General features: G+C 48.4%; 1 protein-coding gene across 2 annotated transcripts in view; it reads right to left on the minus strand.

The window, feature by feature from the left end:
* Positions 1-20,134, minus strand: part of GAD1 (glutamate decarboxylase 1 (brain, 67kDa)) — a 45,181-nt gene extending 25,047 nt beyond the window's left edge. The window contains exons 1-6 of one of the 2 annotated variants that reach the window (XM_006878852.1): positions 19,776-20,134; positions 18,282-18,426; positions 15,148-15,210; positions 9,028-9,180; positions 5,757-5,999; positions 1,615-1,705 (exon numbers count right to left, since the gene is read on the minus strand). In XM_006878852.1, the coding sequence (XP_006878914.1) occupies positions 1,615-1,705; positions 5,757-5,999; positions 9,028-9,180; positions 15,148-15,210; positions 18,282-18,363 (632 nt within the window). In that variant the 5' untranslated portion in view covers positions 18,364-18,426; positions 19,776-20,134. Of the gene's footprint in view, positions 1-1,614; positions 1,706-5,756; positions 6,000-9,027; positions 9,181-15,147; positions 15,211-18,281; positions 18,427-19,775 lie in introns of those variants that run through there. The other variant, XM_006878853.1, reaches the window with a different exon arrangement.
* Between the last annotated feature and the right edge of the window lie 240 nt (positions 20,135-20,374).

Here is a 20,374-nt window from a genome sequence, read left to right on the forward strand (position 1 = left end):
ACTTTTTGACAGGCTGTACTACTCTGTTAACAATGTTTCAGTGTATCCAGAAGTGTTTATTTCTTGTTTTTCATGCATAGAAAGTCACACTACATACTATTTGACTAAATGACACTGACCATACCTAATTGTTCCAAGTTAGGATACTCTGGTGGCATATGATGGTCTGTTGGGACTGCTGCTTCTATGATAAGTGTTGATAACCCACAGTCGGCTCCTCTCTGGTGGTTCTAATCCACCAGTGGTTTCAAGGGGAAAAGATGGGCAATCTCCTTTAGTATGATTTGTTGTTGTTGTAAGGTGCTGTCAAGTTTGACTCATAGCGACCCCACGAACAAAAGATCTGAACCCTGTTCTATCCTGTGCCATCTTCACACTTCCTGACATACAAGAGCCCATCGTAGAAGTTACTGGGTCAATCCACCTGGATGAGGGTTTTCCTCTCCTTCACCAACTCTCCACCCTTCCAAGCATCAAGCCCTTCTCTAAGGAATAGACCCTCCATGCAACATGCCCAAAATATGCGAGGAAACCAATGGAAGGTCAGCTATGAGTTGGTCCAGACTTGGTGGCAATGAGTGAGTTTGAGAACTCTTTCAAGTTAGGCACAAATTCAACTTACACACAGGCTCAAGAATGGAAGTCTTGGAATCTGGGATATCATAAACTTTAAAATCAAGTGGTCATTTTTTAAAAAATATTTCTATAACGAGTAACACTATTAGCCATGGAGTCTGCTTCTGACTCGTGAAGACTCCACAAAAAGGATCAAGACATTGTGACCCCATGGTGTTTTCATGGGCTGGTTTTCAGAAGTTGATCACCAGGCCTTTCCTCCTTGTCCAGCTTCGTCTAGAAGCTCTGCTGAACACGCTCAGCCTCAGAGCAACACACGAGGCACCACTGACAGATGAGTGGCTGTACAAGAAGTGCCTTGGCTGGGAACTGAACTTTGGTCTTTTAGATGAAAAGTAAGAATTTTACTACTGTACCACCCATTGCTTTCTCCATAGTGGCTACTAAAACCCTGATCATGTTCCATCCCTTTAGGGTTACCATCAAAAAAATTGACAAAAACTTTGAAAAAACCATTCTGCCTATATAAACCAATATGGAGAAAAAGCTCAAATCCTGAGAAACAGTCATTTTGAAATGAATATATAATATACCTGCTACATTTCATTGTAGAATTTTTATTTAAACAATAGATTGATTTGATAACACTGGCTTGTGGCTTTCTGGCAGCTTTACGGTAAAGAGGAAACATGACTTACGTGACAAAGATCAATGTATCTGGATGGGAAAATGAACCAGGATCACATCTCAAAACGTTAACACCATTTAGAGACAAGGGCTCTTTTAATCTGAATTTTGAATCTTTTAATCTTAAGTTTGAAAGCTAGAATTATCATCTCTTAGGATCATGCTATTAAGTTATGTTATTCAGTCTGAGTATTTTCTATTTGACAAGAACGATAACAAGCCTTAAAGATTTTAAGAGAGAGAAAAAGACCAGCACCATTTAAAAATTATTATTATAATAAAATGTGTGGGCCTGGATTTGTAAAGCAACAAGCAATAACCATACATCACGGATGCTTATTTAGAACTTACATATTGGTATTAGCAGTTGATGTCAACCATTCACCGGCTAAACCAATGATATCCAATCCCGTAGAGAGCTGGTTGAAAAAGCGAGGGTGACCTAGAGAGGTGAGTATAAAGTAAGCAACAAGTAAAAAAAAAAAAATCAAATCTGATTTTCATGCTTCTTTCAAAAGAAAAGACCTGACCCATGGAGCCATATTCACGGCACCTCAATGCTGTGTCTGAAAAAGTGTTCCCAGGATCTTTAGGAAGTAAAGGTAAGTTAATACAGCCCATATGAAGCATCATGATTTTAAATTGAAATGAAAAAACAAAAACAACCCAGTACCATAAAACTGACTGCACTTTCTAATATCTCATTTGGTGATTTTCAGATACACTCCTCTGACACATTTTTTTTCTTTTAATTACAAGTCAGAATGTGATTACAGAGAGTCTTGTGTTTCTCCACAACAGTTTTAATTCTTAACTTTACATCCCAAGGACAATTCCAGAATCAAGATTTTGTTGAGAAAGAAGAGACTCTGGACCTTAGAGAGGGGTTGTGGCATGGCTCAAACCAAATCTGAGGACACTGCCAGCTTTGAGGCTGAGGCTGTGGGGAAGGCATCACTCCTTAGATCTCTTTGTTGGTCCAGTCAAATATGGCACAGAGCATGGCGAGGTTTTGTCCATCTAGAGTCAGGTGACTGTTAATTTATTGTTGAGATTACGTGGCATCTATGTGAAACACAGGTCGACATAGTCTTCACTCATTGAGTTGCTAGTGAAATAACTGTTATTACTATAAACCCTGAAGTCTTTTGCAACCTAGAAAATACTTTTAAAAGGCTTTATTCTCAGCAAGCTTGGGATTGTTGCCAAGTTTTGGCCAACTTGGCATTCACTAGAAAATTCACCCCACATCAGCAGGCTTGGCTCAGCTGTCAAAAAGGAGTCAACACAATAGATTATCTAGGGGTGTGTGACAGAGAACGGGTGTTAGAAAGATATGCTGACTGCTCTGTTTCAGTGGAAATTGCCTTTGCATCTGAAACAACTGTCAGAGAGCTAGTACTTGAATGTTCCTGGTTTAACTCCTCTCTCTGTAAAAGTCTCTGCTTCCCTAGATGTGCAATTCAAAAGATCTGGACCATCTATAACTCTTATATCAGAATATACCAATCTCTGTATCACAAGAGTTCTCAAAAATGAATAATAATTTTCATTTTTAGAAAGGAAGCATAAACAGGTAACTTAGTATGAGCCCAGAGTGTAGGCATTCATGTGGAATGAATGGGTCATACTAGCCCATTTCACTCCACCTTTTGCTTCCAACAAAACACACTGAGATCTCCTGCAACATAACTGATTTTGTTGCAATCCATTAAAGTTTGTTTGGGATACACTCATTTGAAAACTCAATAAAATTATTTTTTTAAGACAGCACTGTGATACATGTGATACTGTATCTAAACTTTGTAGCATGGCAGAGGCAAAAGTTGCACAGAGACATAAACACCCATGAATCAAAATGAAACCATCATCTCTTTATCTACTAAAATAAAAAAGACACAAAGTCCACAAAATCATTACTTTTAGTTTATGTACAAAACCTTAAGTCCCCAAAATCTTGTATCGTAATTTCTATGAAGTAATAAAATGACCTAGTTTCAGTTTCAGTTCTCTATATTTCATGAAAATAACATATGATAGGTTATTGAACAGTGGAATGGCTTAAAGTCAGGTAGGGGAGAAAGGAGGTATACTTCATAGGAAAAGAAAGTTTTTCAACAAATAAATGGCAAGAAAAAAGATGTGAGAGAGAAAAGCTATTTAACTAGGAGACATAACAACTAACTACAAAGTGAAGGACTGAGATTCTAACAAATTACAACGAGCCAAAAAATTTACCATAATCATGAGATGGTTGGAAATTTGAAAAGTGATACTATATTAATTTTGGAAGCAGGAGTAGCATATACTTCCTAAACAATATGCCTCTGGAGACTCTATGAACTTTGATAAATATTTGTAGAGGGCTTCAGGCTTTTTGTTCAGAGGGTCGCTATGAGTTGTGCTCGACTCAACAGCAATCAACAACAACAACATATTAGTAATTCAGGATAATGTAAATTTTCATTTTTTTAGAGTGTAGCAATGATACTGTTTGCTTTTAAGGAATTTTTCATTTATGAATTCTTTGGATGAAAAATAAGATAGATAAATCATATACTGGAATAACAGGATTCCAAGAGTGCTCTGACCAGAGACACTTCTGTTTCCTATACTATGAAAAACACAATCACTCTTGAATTCATTCCGACTCCTATTTGCCAGAGTAGAGCTGTTCTCCATAGGATTCTCAGTGACTGGTGTTTTAGAAGTAGACGGACCAGCCTGTCTTTGGAGGCATTTCTGGTTGGATTTGAACCTCTAATCTTTCAGTCCCACAGGCTCTAATAGTGCAAACAATATGAGATGCTATTATGAAAAATCCACATCTTTTTCTTTGAGGGACAATGCCTTCTGAACCTTAATGATAAAAAAATGTGTGGTCTCTATCTTGCTGTGGAATCATATGCCAAAAAAAAAAAATCTGTACGAAAGAAGTCAAGCTAAAACATGCATAGAGGATTCTCTTTTATTCTGCTAAATAACACTATTTGATCTCAGTCAAAAAAGAAACCATTAGATGTAGCTGAGATTATGTTAATGGAAGATTACATTACTGGGAGTGTTTTTCATTAAAAATCAAACAACACAAACTTTGCACAGATAGATGAATTCTATAACATCTGAACTATTATGTAATAAAGCCATACTTATCCCAGTAATGCTGCTTGAATGGAAAAGTTCTTTGGGACTAGCTCTGGTGTTTTAGTAGAAGGAGTAGTTCTGCCAACCTAAAGGTATGCAGTTCGAATCCACCAGCTTCTCTGTGGGAGAGGGATGGGAAGTCTCCTCCCTTGTGATTAATTGTCTCTGAAAACTTCTGGACAGGCAGCCAGGGTTCTAACTCCATGGTATACAACAAGAACATCGTTTTAAAAGAGGGAGCTCTGTTGGCCTAGTCTATAAGAAATTGCGCGAGAGGTAGGGGGTAAGGAGACAAGGGAGGGAAGGGAGAGGAATAATCTCCTTCCACATAATTTACTGCCTCTGAAAACCCACTTGAGGGTCAGCAAGCAGACAGTTCCAAATTGACTGGCAATGAGTTTCTTCTTTAAAAATGCCTTTGTGGTCAGCCTCATTATTTCACTATAACACTGCTTTGACATCCTATAGCCTCACTCAGCTCTATTACCATCTTCCCCAGTTCTAGTTTTAAATCTGTCTGCACATGACTAAGAGAATAAGAAGAAACAAAGGAGAGGAAGAAAGACAGATAAAGAGAGGGATAAACTAGGAGCTAACTGTGGCATTGGGGGCTCCTGTTGTGAACAACATCACAGATTGCCAAATCCTATACATCCTCTGCCCAGGAGTGCAAGAATGTCAGACTGGAGTGGGGAGAGAGTTATAGAGAAGATCAATCATTACTCCACTTCTTGGCTTAGAAACAGCCTAGAGAGAAATCTACAAAGTGCTTGGACTTAAGGCTGCTGGACAGTAACCCTTGGGCCAGAAGCACTGATTAGAATGAGTTTCTATAAAATGAGGAAGGAAACAGAGAAGTGGAAAATAAGATATTCCAGAGTGATTAAGAGTGAATAAACTCCAGAGGTTAAAACAGAATACAGAGGAGGAGGGTTGATTTAATGTCCTAGCCAGTGGAAGTGGAAGGAAATGAGCCCAATTTGTGTCAGGAATAGGCACGAGTAGGATTTATTAGACTAAAACAGGCATGTAAATGAAGAGGGTATGGTTAATAATAGTAAGGGATCAGTTGATCTGCTCTCTTCAGGTTGTGAATAGTCTAAAACCAAGAATGAACATGTCTTTATACAGGCTTTGACATGTATTGATCTATTTTCAATCAAACTCTACAATGATAAATGATACGATAAATTCTTGCCAGAGTCTTTGCCCGACGGCCACTGTCCTTGGTCATTCTTGTGGTCACGGAGCACTCAGCGAGAGAGGAGATTCCTGCTCCTCCCTGGAAATCTGCAGGGATGGGTGGAAGGCACAGGAACCACATAAGTCCACCTGACTCGCATCCTTACCTGTGCGGACCCCATACTTCAGGGTGTCTCTGCAGTCAACCAGGATCTGCTCCAAGGATTCAGGGTGGTCAGAGAGTTCCAAATTAAAACCCTCCATGCCTTCCAGCAATTGGTGTGGGTGGTGAAAGTCCAGCACCTTGGTGGAGCGGTCGAACGTCTTACGAACATAGTTGAGAAGTATGTCCACCACCTCCAGTAGGAACTGCACAGTTTGCTCCTCCCCATTCTTAGCTGGAAGCAGATCTGAGGGCGTAAAACAAAAAGTGATTATTATCCACTTATCTGGATTTCCTTGACCGAGAAAGCCCTAGTCAGTAACAACATCTTTATGTGGTTGTGCTGTTGTTATGGGCCATCAAGTCGCTAGCTACACATAGTGACCCTATGTACAGCAGCTCTGAAGCCTGCCCTGTCCTGAGCCAATCTCACTGACTCCAACACACCTATCCTCATTGCCACAGTTATTGTGTCACTCCATCTCATCTGGGATCTTCCTCTCCTGCACTATCCCTCCATCATTCCAAGCATGACATCCTTCTCCAAGGACTGGTCTCTCATGGCCATGTGCCCAAAGTGAGATGGAGCTTCAAAAGCCTAGCCTCCAAGGAGGAACTTGGTTTCACACTCCCCAAAATAGACCTATTTGTTTTCTTGGCAGTCCACGGTATGTTCAAGACTCTTCTCCAGCACCACAACTCAAAGGCATCAATTTTTCTTCTGTCATCCTTAGTCACTGTCCAGCTGCGTGATGCAAGTAATTGTCCAGCAAGTAACTGTGAAGACCATGGCCCGGATCAGGCGCACCTTAGTCCCTAGGCTAACACTGTTGCTTTTTAGTATTCTGGAGAGGTCCCTGATCGCAGATTTTCCCAGTGCAATTCGTCTTTTGAGTTCCTGGCTGCTGGTACCAAGAGTGTCGATTGTGGAGCTGAGTAAGCTGTCATTGTTAACAACCTTAATCTCTTCTCCATCTATTATGGTGCTGCCAATTGACCCGGTGGTGAAAATCTCTGTTTTTGATGTTGAGCTTCAATCCATATTGAAGACTATAGTCCTTGACCTTTTGCATGAAGTGTGTCAGATTTTCCTCAGTTTCAGCAAGCAAGATTGTGTCATCTGTATAATGTAGGTTGTTGATGAGTCTTCCTCTAATTCTGATGCCACATTCCTCCTCATAAAGCCCAGCCTCCAGAATGATCTGTTCTGCATATAAATTGAAAAGGTATGGAGATATCTTTACAGGCCAAATTTTATTTCAGGAGTTTTAGACTTATATCTATCTCTATCATCTCTCTATCTATGTATATGTAAACATGTGTGTGTGTGTGACTATATACATATAACACTCATTGCTGCTGAGTGAGAACTGACTTACAGTTGACCTCCAGTTTTCAGAGACTGTAAATTGCTTGGGAGGAGACTACTCATCTTTCTCCTGAGGAGAAGTCAGTGGATTCACACCACTTGCTTTTGGGTTGGCGGTGCAACTCCTTTGCCCTCTAGGTGACCATAGCACCAAATTTATACATATACATATACATATACATATACATATACATATACATATACATATACATATACATTCTATAGGAAGCTCTGTGGGATCCAATGCTTCTGAAAACCCGCTGGAGGGTCAGCTATGAGTCATTTCCCATTTGACAGCACATAACAATGAACCCCCCCCAACACACACACATTGCATATATACAAATACACACACACCCATAGATAATCTGAGGAAGACTGACTTCATGTCTTAGCCATGTTTGAACATGGCCTGTCCATATTCCCAGATAAAAACACATATGCACTTGCTGTTGTTGGTGACTGCTGTAGAGCTGAGCATGACCTACAGCTACCCTATGATCCAAAGGCCTGAAGCCTTTCTACAACTACTGTCATTTATCAAAGCTCATAGAGTTTCCAGAGGCATGTTGTTTAGGAAGTGGATGCCACTCTGGCTTCTAACCTGTCTGTTACCATGGGTAACAGTTCTGGCATTTGACACCCTAATGGCACAAGGGTTAAGCATCACAACAACATTCTTCTAAGTGGTACAGCACTCTACTGTCAATATGGTGTACTGAGGTAACCTGGGGTTGCTGTTGATGCTGAACATAAGCACTTAGATAAGCATTTTGTATACACTTCCTAGAGTTTCTCGGTTTTAGACTTTGAGAAGTTTTGCGCTTTCTGCTGCTACAGCTATCCACTGACAAGCTTGGAGAAATCTTGGTTCCCTGGTATAAAGAGTGTCTCTATTTCTCTGGTTCAGACCTTAGACTTTTGGTTTGTTGTTCTGATGTGCTTGACCTACTGATAACAGAAGATGAGGTCCCTGTGGGCAGGGTTTATGTTTCTCCTAAAGAGGTGGTCCTCTGTGATGTCTTCAAGTCAGGAAAGGGGAACTAAAAGGTAGCCCTGGGAAGGTGTGGAAGGAGACTCCTGCCTCTCTCTGGAGCTCACCTTTTCGAGCCTGAACTTTGGAATGTTCGGAGCTCATTGAGCATCATCTGCCACAGCACAGGTTATAAACTTCTGCTGGGTTACAAGCTGGTGCCTAATTAGGGGCAGGCACTGTAGATGTCTCCGACTGAAGAGGTCAGCCATAGGTCAAGAGCAGGTCACCTATCTGCACAGGGTACTCTGTGTCTATTCCCCTGGTTATCTCTGAACGATACATTTTAGCCAATGTTCTAGTTTTACTTTTGTGGTCTTATAGAGTGGTGGGTCTACCTTTGAACTACTGAAAGGGGAAGGGAGAAAACAACTCCAGAGATCAGTGTTTTTTGGAAGGGAACAGTAACCAGTTAAAAAATAATCCCCCAAAAGAAAATTAATTTCAGGATAGTCCTTAGCTATAAGGCCTGTTCGCACATTTCTCAACCAAAGGTGAGTCTTTTCATTTTTGGTCAACCCTGAGGGAACCATAGAATTTCTTATGTGCCAGATTCGTTCAGATTCTGAGATTCTATGACTCATACTGGTCCCTGCAAATGTCTGTTTGAATAAAAGGGCTGTTTGAATAAGTCAACTATTTTAATGACTGACCTCACTCAACTTCCAAAATGAGGGCAGCTGGGGTAGTTGAGAAGAATAGAGCCCATTCTATTCCAATTCCCAGAAAAAAGTTCCATGAAGATTCAAAGAGAAGTATTGACTATCCCCCTGCATCCCCAAGGTAAAGTTTCAGGGAAAAGTCCAGAAACTAACGTAAGGTTTGGAATAGAGAGCACTATGGGGCGGGCGGGGGGGGGGGGGGGAGGACTACCTCGAGCAAACAGGTTGGAGAAGTCCGTCTCAGTGCGCCGGAAGCGGGCATCTCGGTCACTGTTTTCAAGCAGGTTCTTGGAGGACTGCCTCTCCTTGAAGGCGCTCACAAGCCGGCTCTTCTCTTCCAGGCTGTTGGTCCTCTGCAAGAAGCCTAGGACACAAGAAGCTGTGTAAGAGGGAGTGCACTGGGCTACCCCACCTCCTATCAGCTTCTGGGTCCAATTTGACTCTCCAAGCGGTGTTCCTGCACTTCTGTGTCTCTCCAGAAGTCTAGTGTCTGCATTTTATATTCAGTGTCCCTGGCACTACTCACCTTCAGGCGGGGAGGGGATAGTCAATGGCAGAGACCCAGTCATGCAAGAGAGAAAAATGGTAAGTGAAGCCCATTCTGCTCTCAGGATGTGACAGTGAACTTGGAATTATGTCAACTGGACAACTTCCACTCCAGTAACCAGCCCCAGGGTGGGGTTTCAAAGGAAGGGATGCAATCAGAGAAGAATGCTGCTAGCACTGGAATTATGTGCCATGCAACCAGGGAGTGGAAAGAAAGAGGATCTACAGAGAGAGGAGGAGGCTAGGACCAGTCCTGGGCATTAGGGACAGTGCTTTACTCAGGCAGCAGGTAATGCTCACAGGGCTGTGTACAAATGGAAATTTTTAGAGCTAAACATAGGGGACAGCCTTCTTCCTGAACTACCCTGTATTCCTGAACAGAGATCCCGGCAAAAGAGACAAGTATGCTCTAAAATCTATGTAGTGACTTTTAACTCCATAAATGCTTATTCAGCTCCTGATGTGAATGACATGACACTAAGCTTTTAGGATGGGGAGGGCAGACAAATTACACAGATACTCTGTGCTCCAAATGCCTACAGGTTAGCAGACAGGATAGGCATAGATGTGTCCTTGATGAAAACCTAGGTTGCAATTAAGACAAAGTATTTAAAAAAAATTTGAGATATGAATTCTGAAGTCCAAAGTGGGTTTTCTGCAGCTTAAAGGGAGCAGAAATCTCTCCTACCTGAGAAGAGCATAACAAATGACACCCTCAGCAAATAGAGAAGCAGAACTGAGCCAAAGGGCTGGAGAACCTGCCAAGTTGGCGCACACGTTCCCCTCCCCCCCCATCGCCTCAGGATTCCTGGCCTGCAAATGCGGTCCTGTCCTCAGCATCTTCTCAGTCCTGCCCAATCTTCACCCAAATGCAACACAGTTGAAACAGAAAGCAAGTTCTAAGCTTCTTGGTGACCCCTCAAGCTGTCTCTGTAGATACCAGGATCCTTGGGGAGTCACACACATCACAAAGCAGGCTTAGACAAAAGTCCCAGGAGGTACCAGGAAGCACAAGTTAGTCTGGGGAATTCAGCTTTGCTTCACCAGGACAGCAGTTCAATGGGGATGGGTGGAGGAAGAAAGCATGCAGGGGAAAGTTTTGGTGATTAGAATCCTCCCACACACAGGAGCCAGTGTCTATTTTTGGAGGACGTAATTGGGAAGCAGAGGCAGCAGGCTCTTTATTGTTCTCAGCACCTTCTAAACTTATCACCAAAGCCCCAAAGGACATCAAAAGGGGGAAAATAAATCAGTCGACCACACACTTAGCTATAAAGAAGGAGGTCACATCCTTTCCCTCACTTCTCCTACTTTCTTCCCCCAAATGCCCAAAGTCCAGAACTAGGAAGCAACACTCATTTGCCCGGGAATGAAGTGACACCTGGAGGATGCAGGAACATCCTGCATTCTCAGACTGGTCTCTGGTTCTAGAGCAGTACACTGTGGAATTTGCTAGACAGGAAAGACCAAACCCAAGTGGCACAGTGGAGGCAAAAAACTGCCTATCTGAAGCCCACTCTCTAGTCTCTGTCCTCTAGATGAGCTTCTGAGTCACTCTCAGAAAAATTTTAATTCTTCCTTGAGCTTTAGAAACTCCTTTCTTATGGGCAGCTGCAGGGCCAGGACCTTGATTTAGGCTTTGGCTATTATCCCCAAAGGAAATATTGACACAGCCTCCCAAAGATGTCCTGATAGGGTTAGGAGATTATAGCTGTCACATAACTTTACATTTGTATCTCATTCTGGGACCACATTTCCTTCACTGTGCTAGGAACAGAATATTGCCTATAAACATCTGTAATTATATTACAAATAGCATTATTACTTTGATTACAATCCAAGGAAGAAACGTATTCATTTGCTTATGTAAACAGTTCACGTGTATATTGTCATTCCTTTTCTAGATTTCTTTTATCCTGCTTTGGAAAAGATTTCTTTTCAGCTACCAGGGACCAGAAGAACTCTGCGAGGCCTAGAAGGAACCAGATTCTTCTCCAAGGACAGAAAGGTGGTGGGTGACCTTGGGTGTCAGTGTTTTGACAACATTGCTAACTGAAAAAAGCTCCAAGCAGGGCCACAAAGATGGAAGTGGACTGTGCTCTCTGGCTCCACAGCCAGACTGTGGGTGACTGGTAATCTCCAACTGAGGCATTTGCTATTCTTAAAGGTCAAGAGGGAGCTAGGGGGAAGCCAGAGTGCAGTTGCATTTGTCAGTTTATAGCTGAAGAGACAAAAAGAGGCAAACCCTCTCTTGATCCCACTCACCTCTAAGTCAAGGGGAGCACCTACTGTGGGTTTCTTACCCCTCCCTCCAAAAGCAAAGGCCTAAAGAACCCAGAGATTAGTGGAGGGGACATCTCAACTCAAAATCTCATTGCTGCTGAGTTGGAACCAACCCATTCCTGGAATTGACTCATAGCTGACCCTCTATTGAGTTTCAGGAGGCTGGAAAGGACATAGGAGGAGACTGCTCATCTTTCTTCCTCAGAATTGCTGGATTTGAACTACCAGAGACGTATAGCCTTTGGGTTAGCAGTGCAATCCCTACAGACTAGTCCACCAGAGCTCTCTGGAGTGAGCACATAGCCACTTAAAGGAAGCAGCCAGCTCTTTCCTATGGGGCTGTCAATTGTGCATCACATAAAGGGCGGACAGCCAAGGGGGTGGTGTGCCCTGGCATGAAGCTGCATCTGCTTGGAGGAAGGGCTCTTTTTCTTATTTTTCTGAGCTAAGAGCACTCTGCCAGGTCATACTCCCTCTTTTTCACCCCCAAGAAGAACCAGAATATTTGAAGTGTCTCTATTTTTATAAGTTGGAAACGAATAAAAAATGTAAACACATACACACTCCACCACACACACAGTGCCAGCTAAAGAGCCTGGCAGCTGTGATTGGCAGCCAATTGGAGATCTTTACATAGACAGGTGATGGAGGTTCAAGGACACAGTGATAAGTTAGCAGAGCCCTGGGCAGAAGCTGGAGCTCCCCGTGTCTCATTCTCTCTAGGTCATGTCTTGGCCAAAAGACATTCTCCAGCTTCTGGCAAGCCCCTCAGTTTATTCTATCTGATTATTCTTCTGGGGGTAGTGTGCCTCCAGAGCTAGGGGTACCAGTACTGCAACTAAGGGAATTTCTAGCTGTCTTACTCCTTAGGTTTTCAAGATGGGTGGGAGATAGAGGACTGGACCTTGGAAGGGCACAGAAGACACTTATGGAGGTTGGTTACCCATGACAATGGGTGTGGTGGTAAAAGGAGGGCCATTAGTCTCTCTCCTAAAGTACTAGATCAAACCAGCCCCTGTGGGTGTGTCAAGAGAGCATCCTCCTAGCCCATAGGTCTAGGAGGTGTGTGTGTGTGCGTGCGTGCGTGTGTGTATGTGTGTGTGTATCCAGGGTTAAATCTGCTAGATTAAAAAGTATTATCCGAGTTGACTTAATGTACACATCCTAAATCTTCTTGGTCTTTTGTTTTTTGAGATATGAAAACTAATCTGTGGCCCAAACTTTATTTAGCTGGGGGCAATTTCCTCCACAGTCACCTAGGCCCTCAGCTCCTATCTCATGGGTTGCAAATGTTTCTGAAATGACAGTGTTCTAAGGGGTGGGGGAAAGGAACAGAGAAACAACTCTGAGAATGTTGTTGTTAGATGCTGTCCAGTCCAGTGTGACTCCTAGTGGCCATATGAACAACAGACAGGAATCTGGTTCTATCTATCCTATCCTCACCATCTCAGACACACTTGAGCCCATTGCTGCAGTCACTGTGTCTATCCATCTCTCAGAATGGTGCTGTGTACTGTAGAGTCGGAAAGAACCCACAGCTGACACCCCAGCGGGTTTTCAGAGGCAGTAAACTGCATGGGAGGAGATTGCCTATCCTTCTGTGGTACAGCTGGTGCCCTCGAACCACATGCCTTTGGGATGGCCGCTCATGCAGCTTCTTGTCACTAGACTACCCGAGCTCCCTTGTCTCTGAGAATAGAAATTCTCAAGAGCCCAAGAATTCTCCCTCGTGACACTAGGAGAGAGGGAGGGTAAAGAAAACCTAATTTCCCGGAAGCTTGTATTTCTGGACCCAGTGAAGCTCTTTTCTTTTTGAATGTCAGATGTGTCCTCAAAAGGGTCCTTAAAGTCTTTTCTTTCCGCAGACCCAGAGGAACTGTAGCCCTGGCTGCAAGAGGTCTGCCTCTGCCCTGGCCTGAGGCAGAGACGGACAAGGGCCGCCCCCTCGAGGCAATGGGAGTCACACCTCTCACAATTCCTGCAGCAGCAGGGACGGCTGCCTCCATTCACAGCGTCTCCCTCACACCCGCCCCCTTCACCATCCCGTCCTGGTGGGCGCCCAGGGCTCAGTTTTGCTTGCCCAGCTGCATGACAATGACGGCTGCAGGAGCGTAGCGCCAAAGGGACCTGGCGCGAAACAGGCCATTAACTGCAGGGGGGAGTGGGATATTTATAGAACAAAGGTCTGCCCAAGCGGCTGCCCAGCCTCGTCATGAGGGCCTCCCAAGTCCTGGAGACTTGGGTGGAACCCTATGGCCACCTCGCCGGGAGGCTGGGCTTTCCAAAAAAATCCTGGGAGACCTGTTTAGCGCAGAGTGTAAGTTAGTCTCCCCTGCTTAAATGTAAATTCTAGCTGGCTGATGATTTCATGGAGGGATGATTTCAAGGGGCTGCGACTAAGTCCTCTGTTCAGAGCTCATTCTGCTGCCATCCTCAAGCCCTGCGAGACCCTCCTGATCTTAGGAAGCTGAGAAGCTCGGGTCTCGAGCAGACGCGCCCCGGGCTGCAGCGGACACCGGGACCGAGGAGGCCCTGGTGCGCGCCCGCGCAAGCTCCACCGCTATCTCCCGCGCGCAGCCGCTGACGGATGGCTTCTTAATAAGCCCCTCGTTAATCTTCCCCCGCCTCGCCACCCCCTGCCCGGGGCCATCCGTATTTTCTGGCCCGATAAGGCCAGAGAATTTTAGACGATGAAATGTAACAGAGGAAGCAAGTCCTCATTGTTCACTTGGAGGCACTCAGCTGTGTCCCTTCGAACAAATCTCCTTATTCCCTTAAAAAAAAAAAAAAGACTACGGGCATTTTCTTTCCAGACCCTCACATCTCCGGAGAGCAATGTCTTTTCCTCTCTGGCTCTCCAGATTTATTTTCTTTCCTCCTGGGTAAACCGTGTAGGACTCACAGCCTCACGCCTCCCCTCTGTGCTGAAAAGGGCGCCCTTAGGCTTTCACCTCTGACACCTCCTCCTGGAAGGCCAACAAGGGCTGCAGGCAATTTTCCCCCTTCCCCTCTGAGGGCCCCCAAAACGAGAAATCTGAGTCAGTTACGATTTCTCGGGCAAAAGCCTAGCGTCTAAAAGGTCACTTTCAGCGCGCTTCGGGGGAGGTGGACTCAGTGGAGAGGAGAATGGGGAGAGGAGTAGGTCACCGGTTTAGGCAGATCCTGTACCTCTGGTCTGATTTCTAGGGAAACCTGATCAGTTTAAGTCTTCTCAGCCTAGGAGACGTGGCCCCCGGCAGGATGACAAGGGCAAAGGGCGGAGAGCGGGGCTGCCTCGCGGGGGCGCTCGCGCCCGCTCCTGGTGCGCAGTGGTCCCTCCACTGGGTGCCAAGCTCCCTTGACTAGGGCTTAGGGAGGCGAGGACGGTCGAAGGCAGCCCGAAGCCTGGATGGAGCTCAAGGGGTCTGCGGCTACACTAGAAAACCAGGGTCCTCTCAGCCTCAGCGCGCACCTCACAGTCTTCACAGCCAAGGGCCGCGCACCCCGCCACCTCGTCACTTACCGCAGATCTTGAGCCCCAGTTTTCTGGTGCATCCGTGGGCCACCCCGCACCAGGTGTCGTACGCTGGGAAGAAAGAGTGAGAGAAGCGCGGTTAGTGGGGGACAAGGGCTTTCTCGCGGGGCGGGAGCTCCTCACTCAAAGCCCCCCCCCTCCCCATTTGGGGCAGACAAGCACACACGTGCTCTCTGAACTCCCATCACTCGCTTCTCTCGCTTTCAGTCACGGACGCCCCTGTGGGCCCCCAGGCGACCCCGCGGGGGATGGGGAGCCGGCTGCCTCCGCGCGCAAAGGGCCCCGCTGGGCCTCCTGCAGCGCCCACTGGCCAGGCCCGGCCTCGGCCCCTCAGGCTCCAAGGCGGACAACAACCGCCCAGAAAGGGAACACGGAGGCATCTGGGACCGAAACGTCTCATAATTTCTTGGCGGGTCTCCAGTCGACTGGCAGCTTAAAATAAACTGGCATGAAATGGGGTCGCGGCAGAGTTCAAGAATTAATTGGGTGAAAAATAGTATTTGACTAGATGATCGGGCTCGCATGGCTGCCTCTCAGTCAGAGCCGGACTCGGGAGACAATGGTGCCCCTCCAGTCCTCACCTCTGCCCACCCTTCCCAGTCTGGCCCCCATTAACCCTTCCCGCGCCTGGGCCCCAGCCCGAGGTCGGGCGTGTCGGAGGGGGCGCGGCAACAGCAGAGGAAATCAGGAATCATTCCTCTACAGCCGAGCTCGACCCAGGAGCCGCGGGATTTTCTTTTTGGCAACTGTTTTGAGTACCTTCCTTCCAGGTTCAACCTCTAACAAAGAGCAAGAATAGCAGCCCCAAGCCCGGAGGGCGCGCCCCGGGGTGGAGGTGGGGGTGAGAGTGGGCCCTGAGCAAAGCCCCAGCCCCCAACACAACGCCCCCCTCGCTCCCCTCCCCCACCCGCCCCGGGTCTGTGGGTCTGTAACCTCGCACGGGTGCTAGCTGCGATAAGGAGAGTGACATCCATTCAATTCCTGACACCACAGAGCCAAGGACTCAGGCTGACGTCTGAAAGACAGGGTGTCGCTGATGGGTCCCCACGACAGGCAGGAAATCGGTCCCAAAGCAAAACCCTAATAATAATTCCCAGCCGGTAAAGATAAACACGACCTCATCTAATGTTCACGTTGACCCTGTGAAATCGGTCGAGGAGTGTAGATTTAAGTGTTTTTTTTTTTTTTTTTAAACAAATAACAACATTGTGGCTCCGAGAGGGTAAGAAAGTTTTCCAAGGTCACTCAGCTGCGAGACTGGAATTGAGAGGTTTGGCAATGCTTTTGAGAACTAGGAGCTACAGCAAAGGGACTTGGAGAGAAGGAACTTGTAGCTTTTGATGTAGAGTCAAGGAGCCACCCCGGAATTAGGGGGTGGCTGGAGATACAGGCTAAGCAAGGTAGCCGAAGCTGCTGGTCTTGGCGGGGCAGAGAAGCCAGCGGGCTGGGAGGGAGGAGGTGTGTCTGCAGGCCAGTGAGGAGCAGCGCGCGCTCACCGCCAACCTAGGCTGGGCTATTAGGGGCCCTGAGGGGGTGTTCCCTGGGACAGCGACCCACTGCTTCTTCTCTGCCTGGCACTCGGCTTTCCTCTCTCCGCAGCGGCGGTTCCAAGGAGCGCCTGGCCACGTGCGGACTCGGGTCAGTGCGTCTGCTGAGTCTTTGACCCGAGGCTGGGCACAGAAACCCTGCGGCAGGAGGGTGCCAGGCAGTGGTAGCACCAGATTCGGGGAACGCAACGACAGCCAAAGCTCGTCCGGAAGAAAAGGGGGGAAAAAGAAATAAAAAACAAGGGGGGGGCGGGAAATGTAGGGAGGACGGGGAAAGAAATCCATTCAGACTAGAGCAGACAGACAAAAGGCGCGCAGGCCTCGCGCTCCGCTGGGCCTGTTCTGTCCGGCTCCGCCCGTGCCCAGCTCCGGTGCCACCAAGCCTGGCGGCCATCCGGGCCCCTCTTTGTTATGTGGGTAATTGTAGCCTGGGATGGAGGGTCATTATTTGTGGGGAAACTGGAACGTAGCCTGAGGATTTAAAGAAAGCGTCTTTCCTGGAAGCCAGTGGCTGCATCAATGGTCTGGAAAGGGGGCTTAGAGGGGAGCAGCTTCTCTCTTTGTCGACAATGAAAAAGGACCATCTCTCACGGTTATAGGAAACACCGTGAAAGCAGGAAGCCCTCCTTTTAATCACACACTCTTCCCTACACCTTTTCGCTATATAAATTCTGGGGCCATTACTGCCTAGAACTGAAGAGACTGGGGGGTGGGGTGGGGGGACGACAGTAAGAACATTTCAGTCTAACATAGAAAAAGAAATCTTTCATTTCCAGCCTCTGGAAATGGGCTGAAGGACAATCGTACCCGCTTCCTCTTTTATCGGCCCCCTCTTCTGGACGTGTCACCTGCTGCCAGGTCTCCTAAACCTGAGAAGGGAAAGGGGCGCCCTCTCCTCATTCCTCACCACTCTGTGTGCTGCCCACTTGTCGTTTTTCTTTCTCGTTTCAGAGATGTAATTGTCTGAAACGTTCAGCCTCGAGCCGAGCCATTTTATGCACCTTTCCCGCCCCTGATTTCTCCCTCACTCGTCAACAGCTCGACGCAAATTTGGGGCAATTAGGGGCCCTGAGTATTCTAAAAGCTGCAATTAACATCGAAATTTCCGCTGATTATAGACTTGGAATACCGAACAGGAGCAGAAGGAGGCGAGGAGGGGGACTGAGCTCCGTCCAACGAAAGGCGAATATACACAATCCTGTGTTCCCGCCGGAGCGCCCAGCGCCTCACACCTCCCCTTGCCCTGATGCTCGTTGTCCCGCCGCGCAAAGAAACCACACCACACCACATCACACCACACCACGCTCAATGCCTCGGGTCCCTCCCTCGCCCTGGAGCCCCCCACCATGGCTGCGGCCAGTCTGCGTGGCTACAGCTCTCTCGGGCGCCCCTGGAGCCGCCAGCATCTAGGACAGCGGAGTGACCTCTGGCCAGGCTCTGGGTCAGGGCCCTACATCCCGTGTCTCCCTTCTCCACCTTTGCGCTCTCCCCTATTTCTCGCCAGCGCACCCACCCCAAGCCTCCAGTGCCCTCACATTCCCAGAGATGTGAACGTGAAACTGGGGCAAGACCTACTTGTAGGGCGCAGGTTGCTGGTATTGGGGTCCGCTCCCGCGTTGGGGGCGGCGGCGGATGAGGACGGGGTGGACGACGCCATCAGCTTGTTGGTGCCGGGGCCTCTGCTGTCCAGAGTCTTCGGTGGGTCAGGCTCAGAAATGGGCTGCAAGGAGAAGCGAGAGCTGTTCGTGGAAGGCTTGCGGGACCGCCGCTCCCGCGACCGCTGAGCTGCCAGGGGCGCGAAAGACAGATGAGGGAGGAAGGGCAGCTAGTGAGCGGGGCTGGGGTGCGCCGCGGGGAGGGGAAGGCGTGTGCGCGAGCTCGCGGGCGGGCGGCAACGTAGCCGGGGCGGCTCTCCAGTCCACTCGCGCAGCAGGGTGACCTGGAGCGCAGCGCGGAGACCAGGGGGCACGAAGGCCAGGGAGGGTCGCGAGAGCGCGGAGGACCCGGCTAGGAGGACAAGGCAGGCTCAGTGCGCGACACTGGAGCCGAGCGGGCGACAAGCCCCATTGGGCTCTCAGCAGCAGGCGGGCGGGGGGACGGCGCACGGGGCGGGCACGTCTGGTTCGGTGTCTGGATCGCGTTGTTGTGTCTGGCTAATTCCCTGGAAAGAAGGACTCTATCTACTCCAGGGCCCGGGGACAAGGTGAGAGAGGGGGAAAGGCCGACTCCTATATGTTCTCTCTATGACTTTGGCAAGGGGAGGGGGGAATTGTCGTGGTCGGTCACCCTGCACTTCGGACAACCTGAAAACAGCAAGTTAGAACCTCGCTCATCTCGTCTCACCCGTCTCTGAGTCGCCATAAAGCCTGGGTGAGGTACGGTTCAGGTTTCGATGGGGTTTTTTGCTTCACCTTGACCCCCTCCCGGCCCCGAGAACCTCAGAATTTTCTCCGTACAGACCCCAACCTAGTGGAGGAGAGAAAAAAAGGAGGAGGGGAAGGGGAGAATCACCAGGGAAACGAACTTGCGCCCAGAGCGCAAGAGGTAGCGGACAAGGAGCGAACGCAGCGCAGCGCCCCACTTGGGCGCGGCGGCAGTGGCGCCGGCACCAGACGGTTTAAAATCCCAGAACAGAGAGAAGGCGGGCGAATCTGGGTGGACCTAAGACCCCGAAGAGGAAGTGTGGGCTGGCCGCCGCCTCCACCAGCCTCGCGCCCCTCACTCAGCCCCGCGTGCACCCCGGCACGCAGCACGGTAAGGAGATCTTCCAGCGGTTCGCCGCTGCTGGGGAAGTAACAGGTTACCACTCCGGAGACGCGTCTGCCGCTAACCCTTCCCTGGGAAGACCAGGGGCCACACTTCCGCGTAAGGCAGGAACCCCGAGGGAGGGGAAAGGAAGAGAGGAGGACACAGCACCGCGCACCCACAAACAGCTTGCTCTAGGGCAGGTGAGACACACTCCTCTGGCTAGGAGATAGGGATAAGTGGCCGAGACTCTACAGAAGAGGTCCCAGCAGAAAGGCAGAGGGGGAACGCTGGGGAAGTGCGGGCGGCGAGGCACTTACTAGCCTAGACTCGGGCGCCACGATCCGGCGCTCCCGCCGCTCCTCCGCGCAGCGCACACAGCACACGTTCGGCCGATACGGCCCCAAGCGCAATGTGTCCGGCGTCACCTCCAGTCGTCTTCACTCTTGCTGACTCTGTCCCGCACACGAGCGTCAGGAGGAGAGGAGAGAGACCGAGAGAGGAGGGAGTTGGGCTCGGGGGAGGCGGGGGTGGAGTGGGGAGGCGGGGACCGGCTCCGCGGGGAAATCACGAGGCGGCTGTTCGCGGGGGCCGCGCGTCTGGGAGGCGGCGAGGCTCTTTGCAGGTGCCTGGCCGCCTCTGGAGCTTTATAGGGCGATTAGAAATCCAAATCACGGTTTTGCGTCCGGAAAGTAGTGTGTGTGTGGGGGGGAGACCCTATGAGTAATCCAGTACGTACTCAACACGCTCTAATTTTTTAAATAGGCAGGGTGTGCGGTGAGAGGAGAGAAAAGAGAATTCCTATGGATCCTGTCACGCTGAGAGCTTCCTCCTCCCACCCCGTTCTCCCCTCCTCCCATAACTCCGAGAAGTCCAGATCAGTAGCTTTGACAGGATTCCATTCCCCCAGGTCTGCGACCCCC

Source organism: Elephantulus edwardii, unplaced genomic scaffold (genome assembly GCF_000299155.1).
Source record: "Elephantulus edwardii isolate Elephantulus edwardi_28Jun2011 unplaced genomic scaffold, EleEdw1.0 scaffold00001, whole genome shotgun sequence".
Classification (NCBI taxonomy): domain Eukaryota; kingdom Metazoa; phylum Chordata; class Mammalia; order Macroscelidea; family Macroscelididae; genus Elephantulus; species Elephantulus edwardii.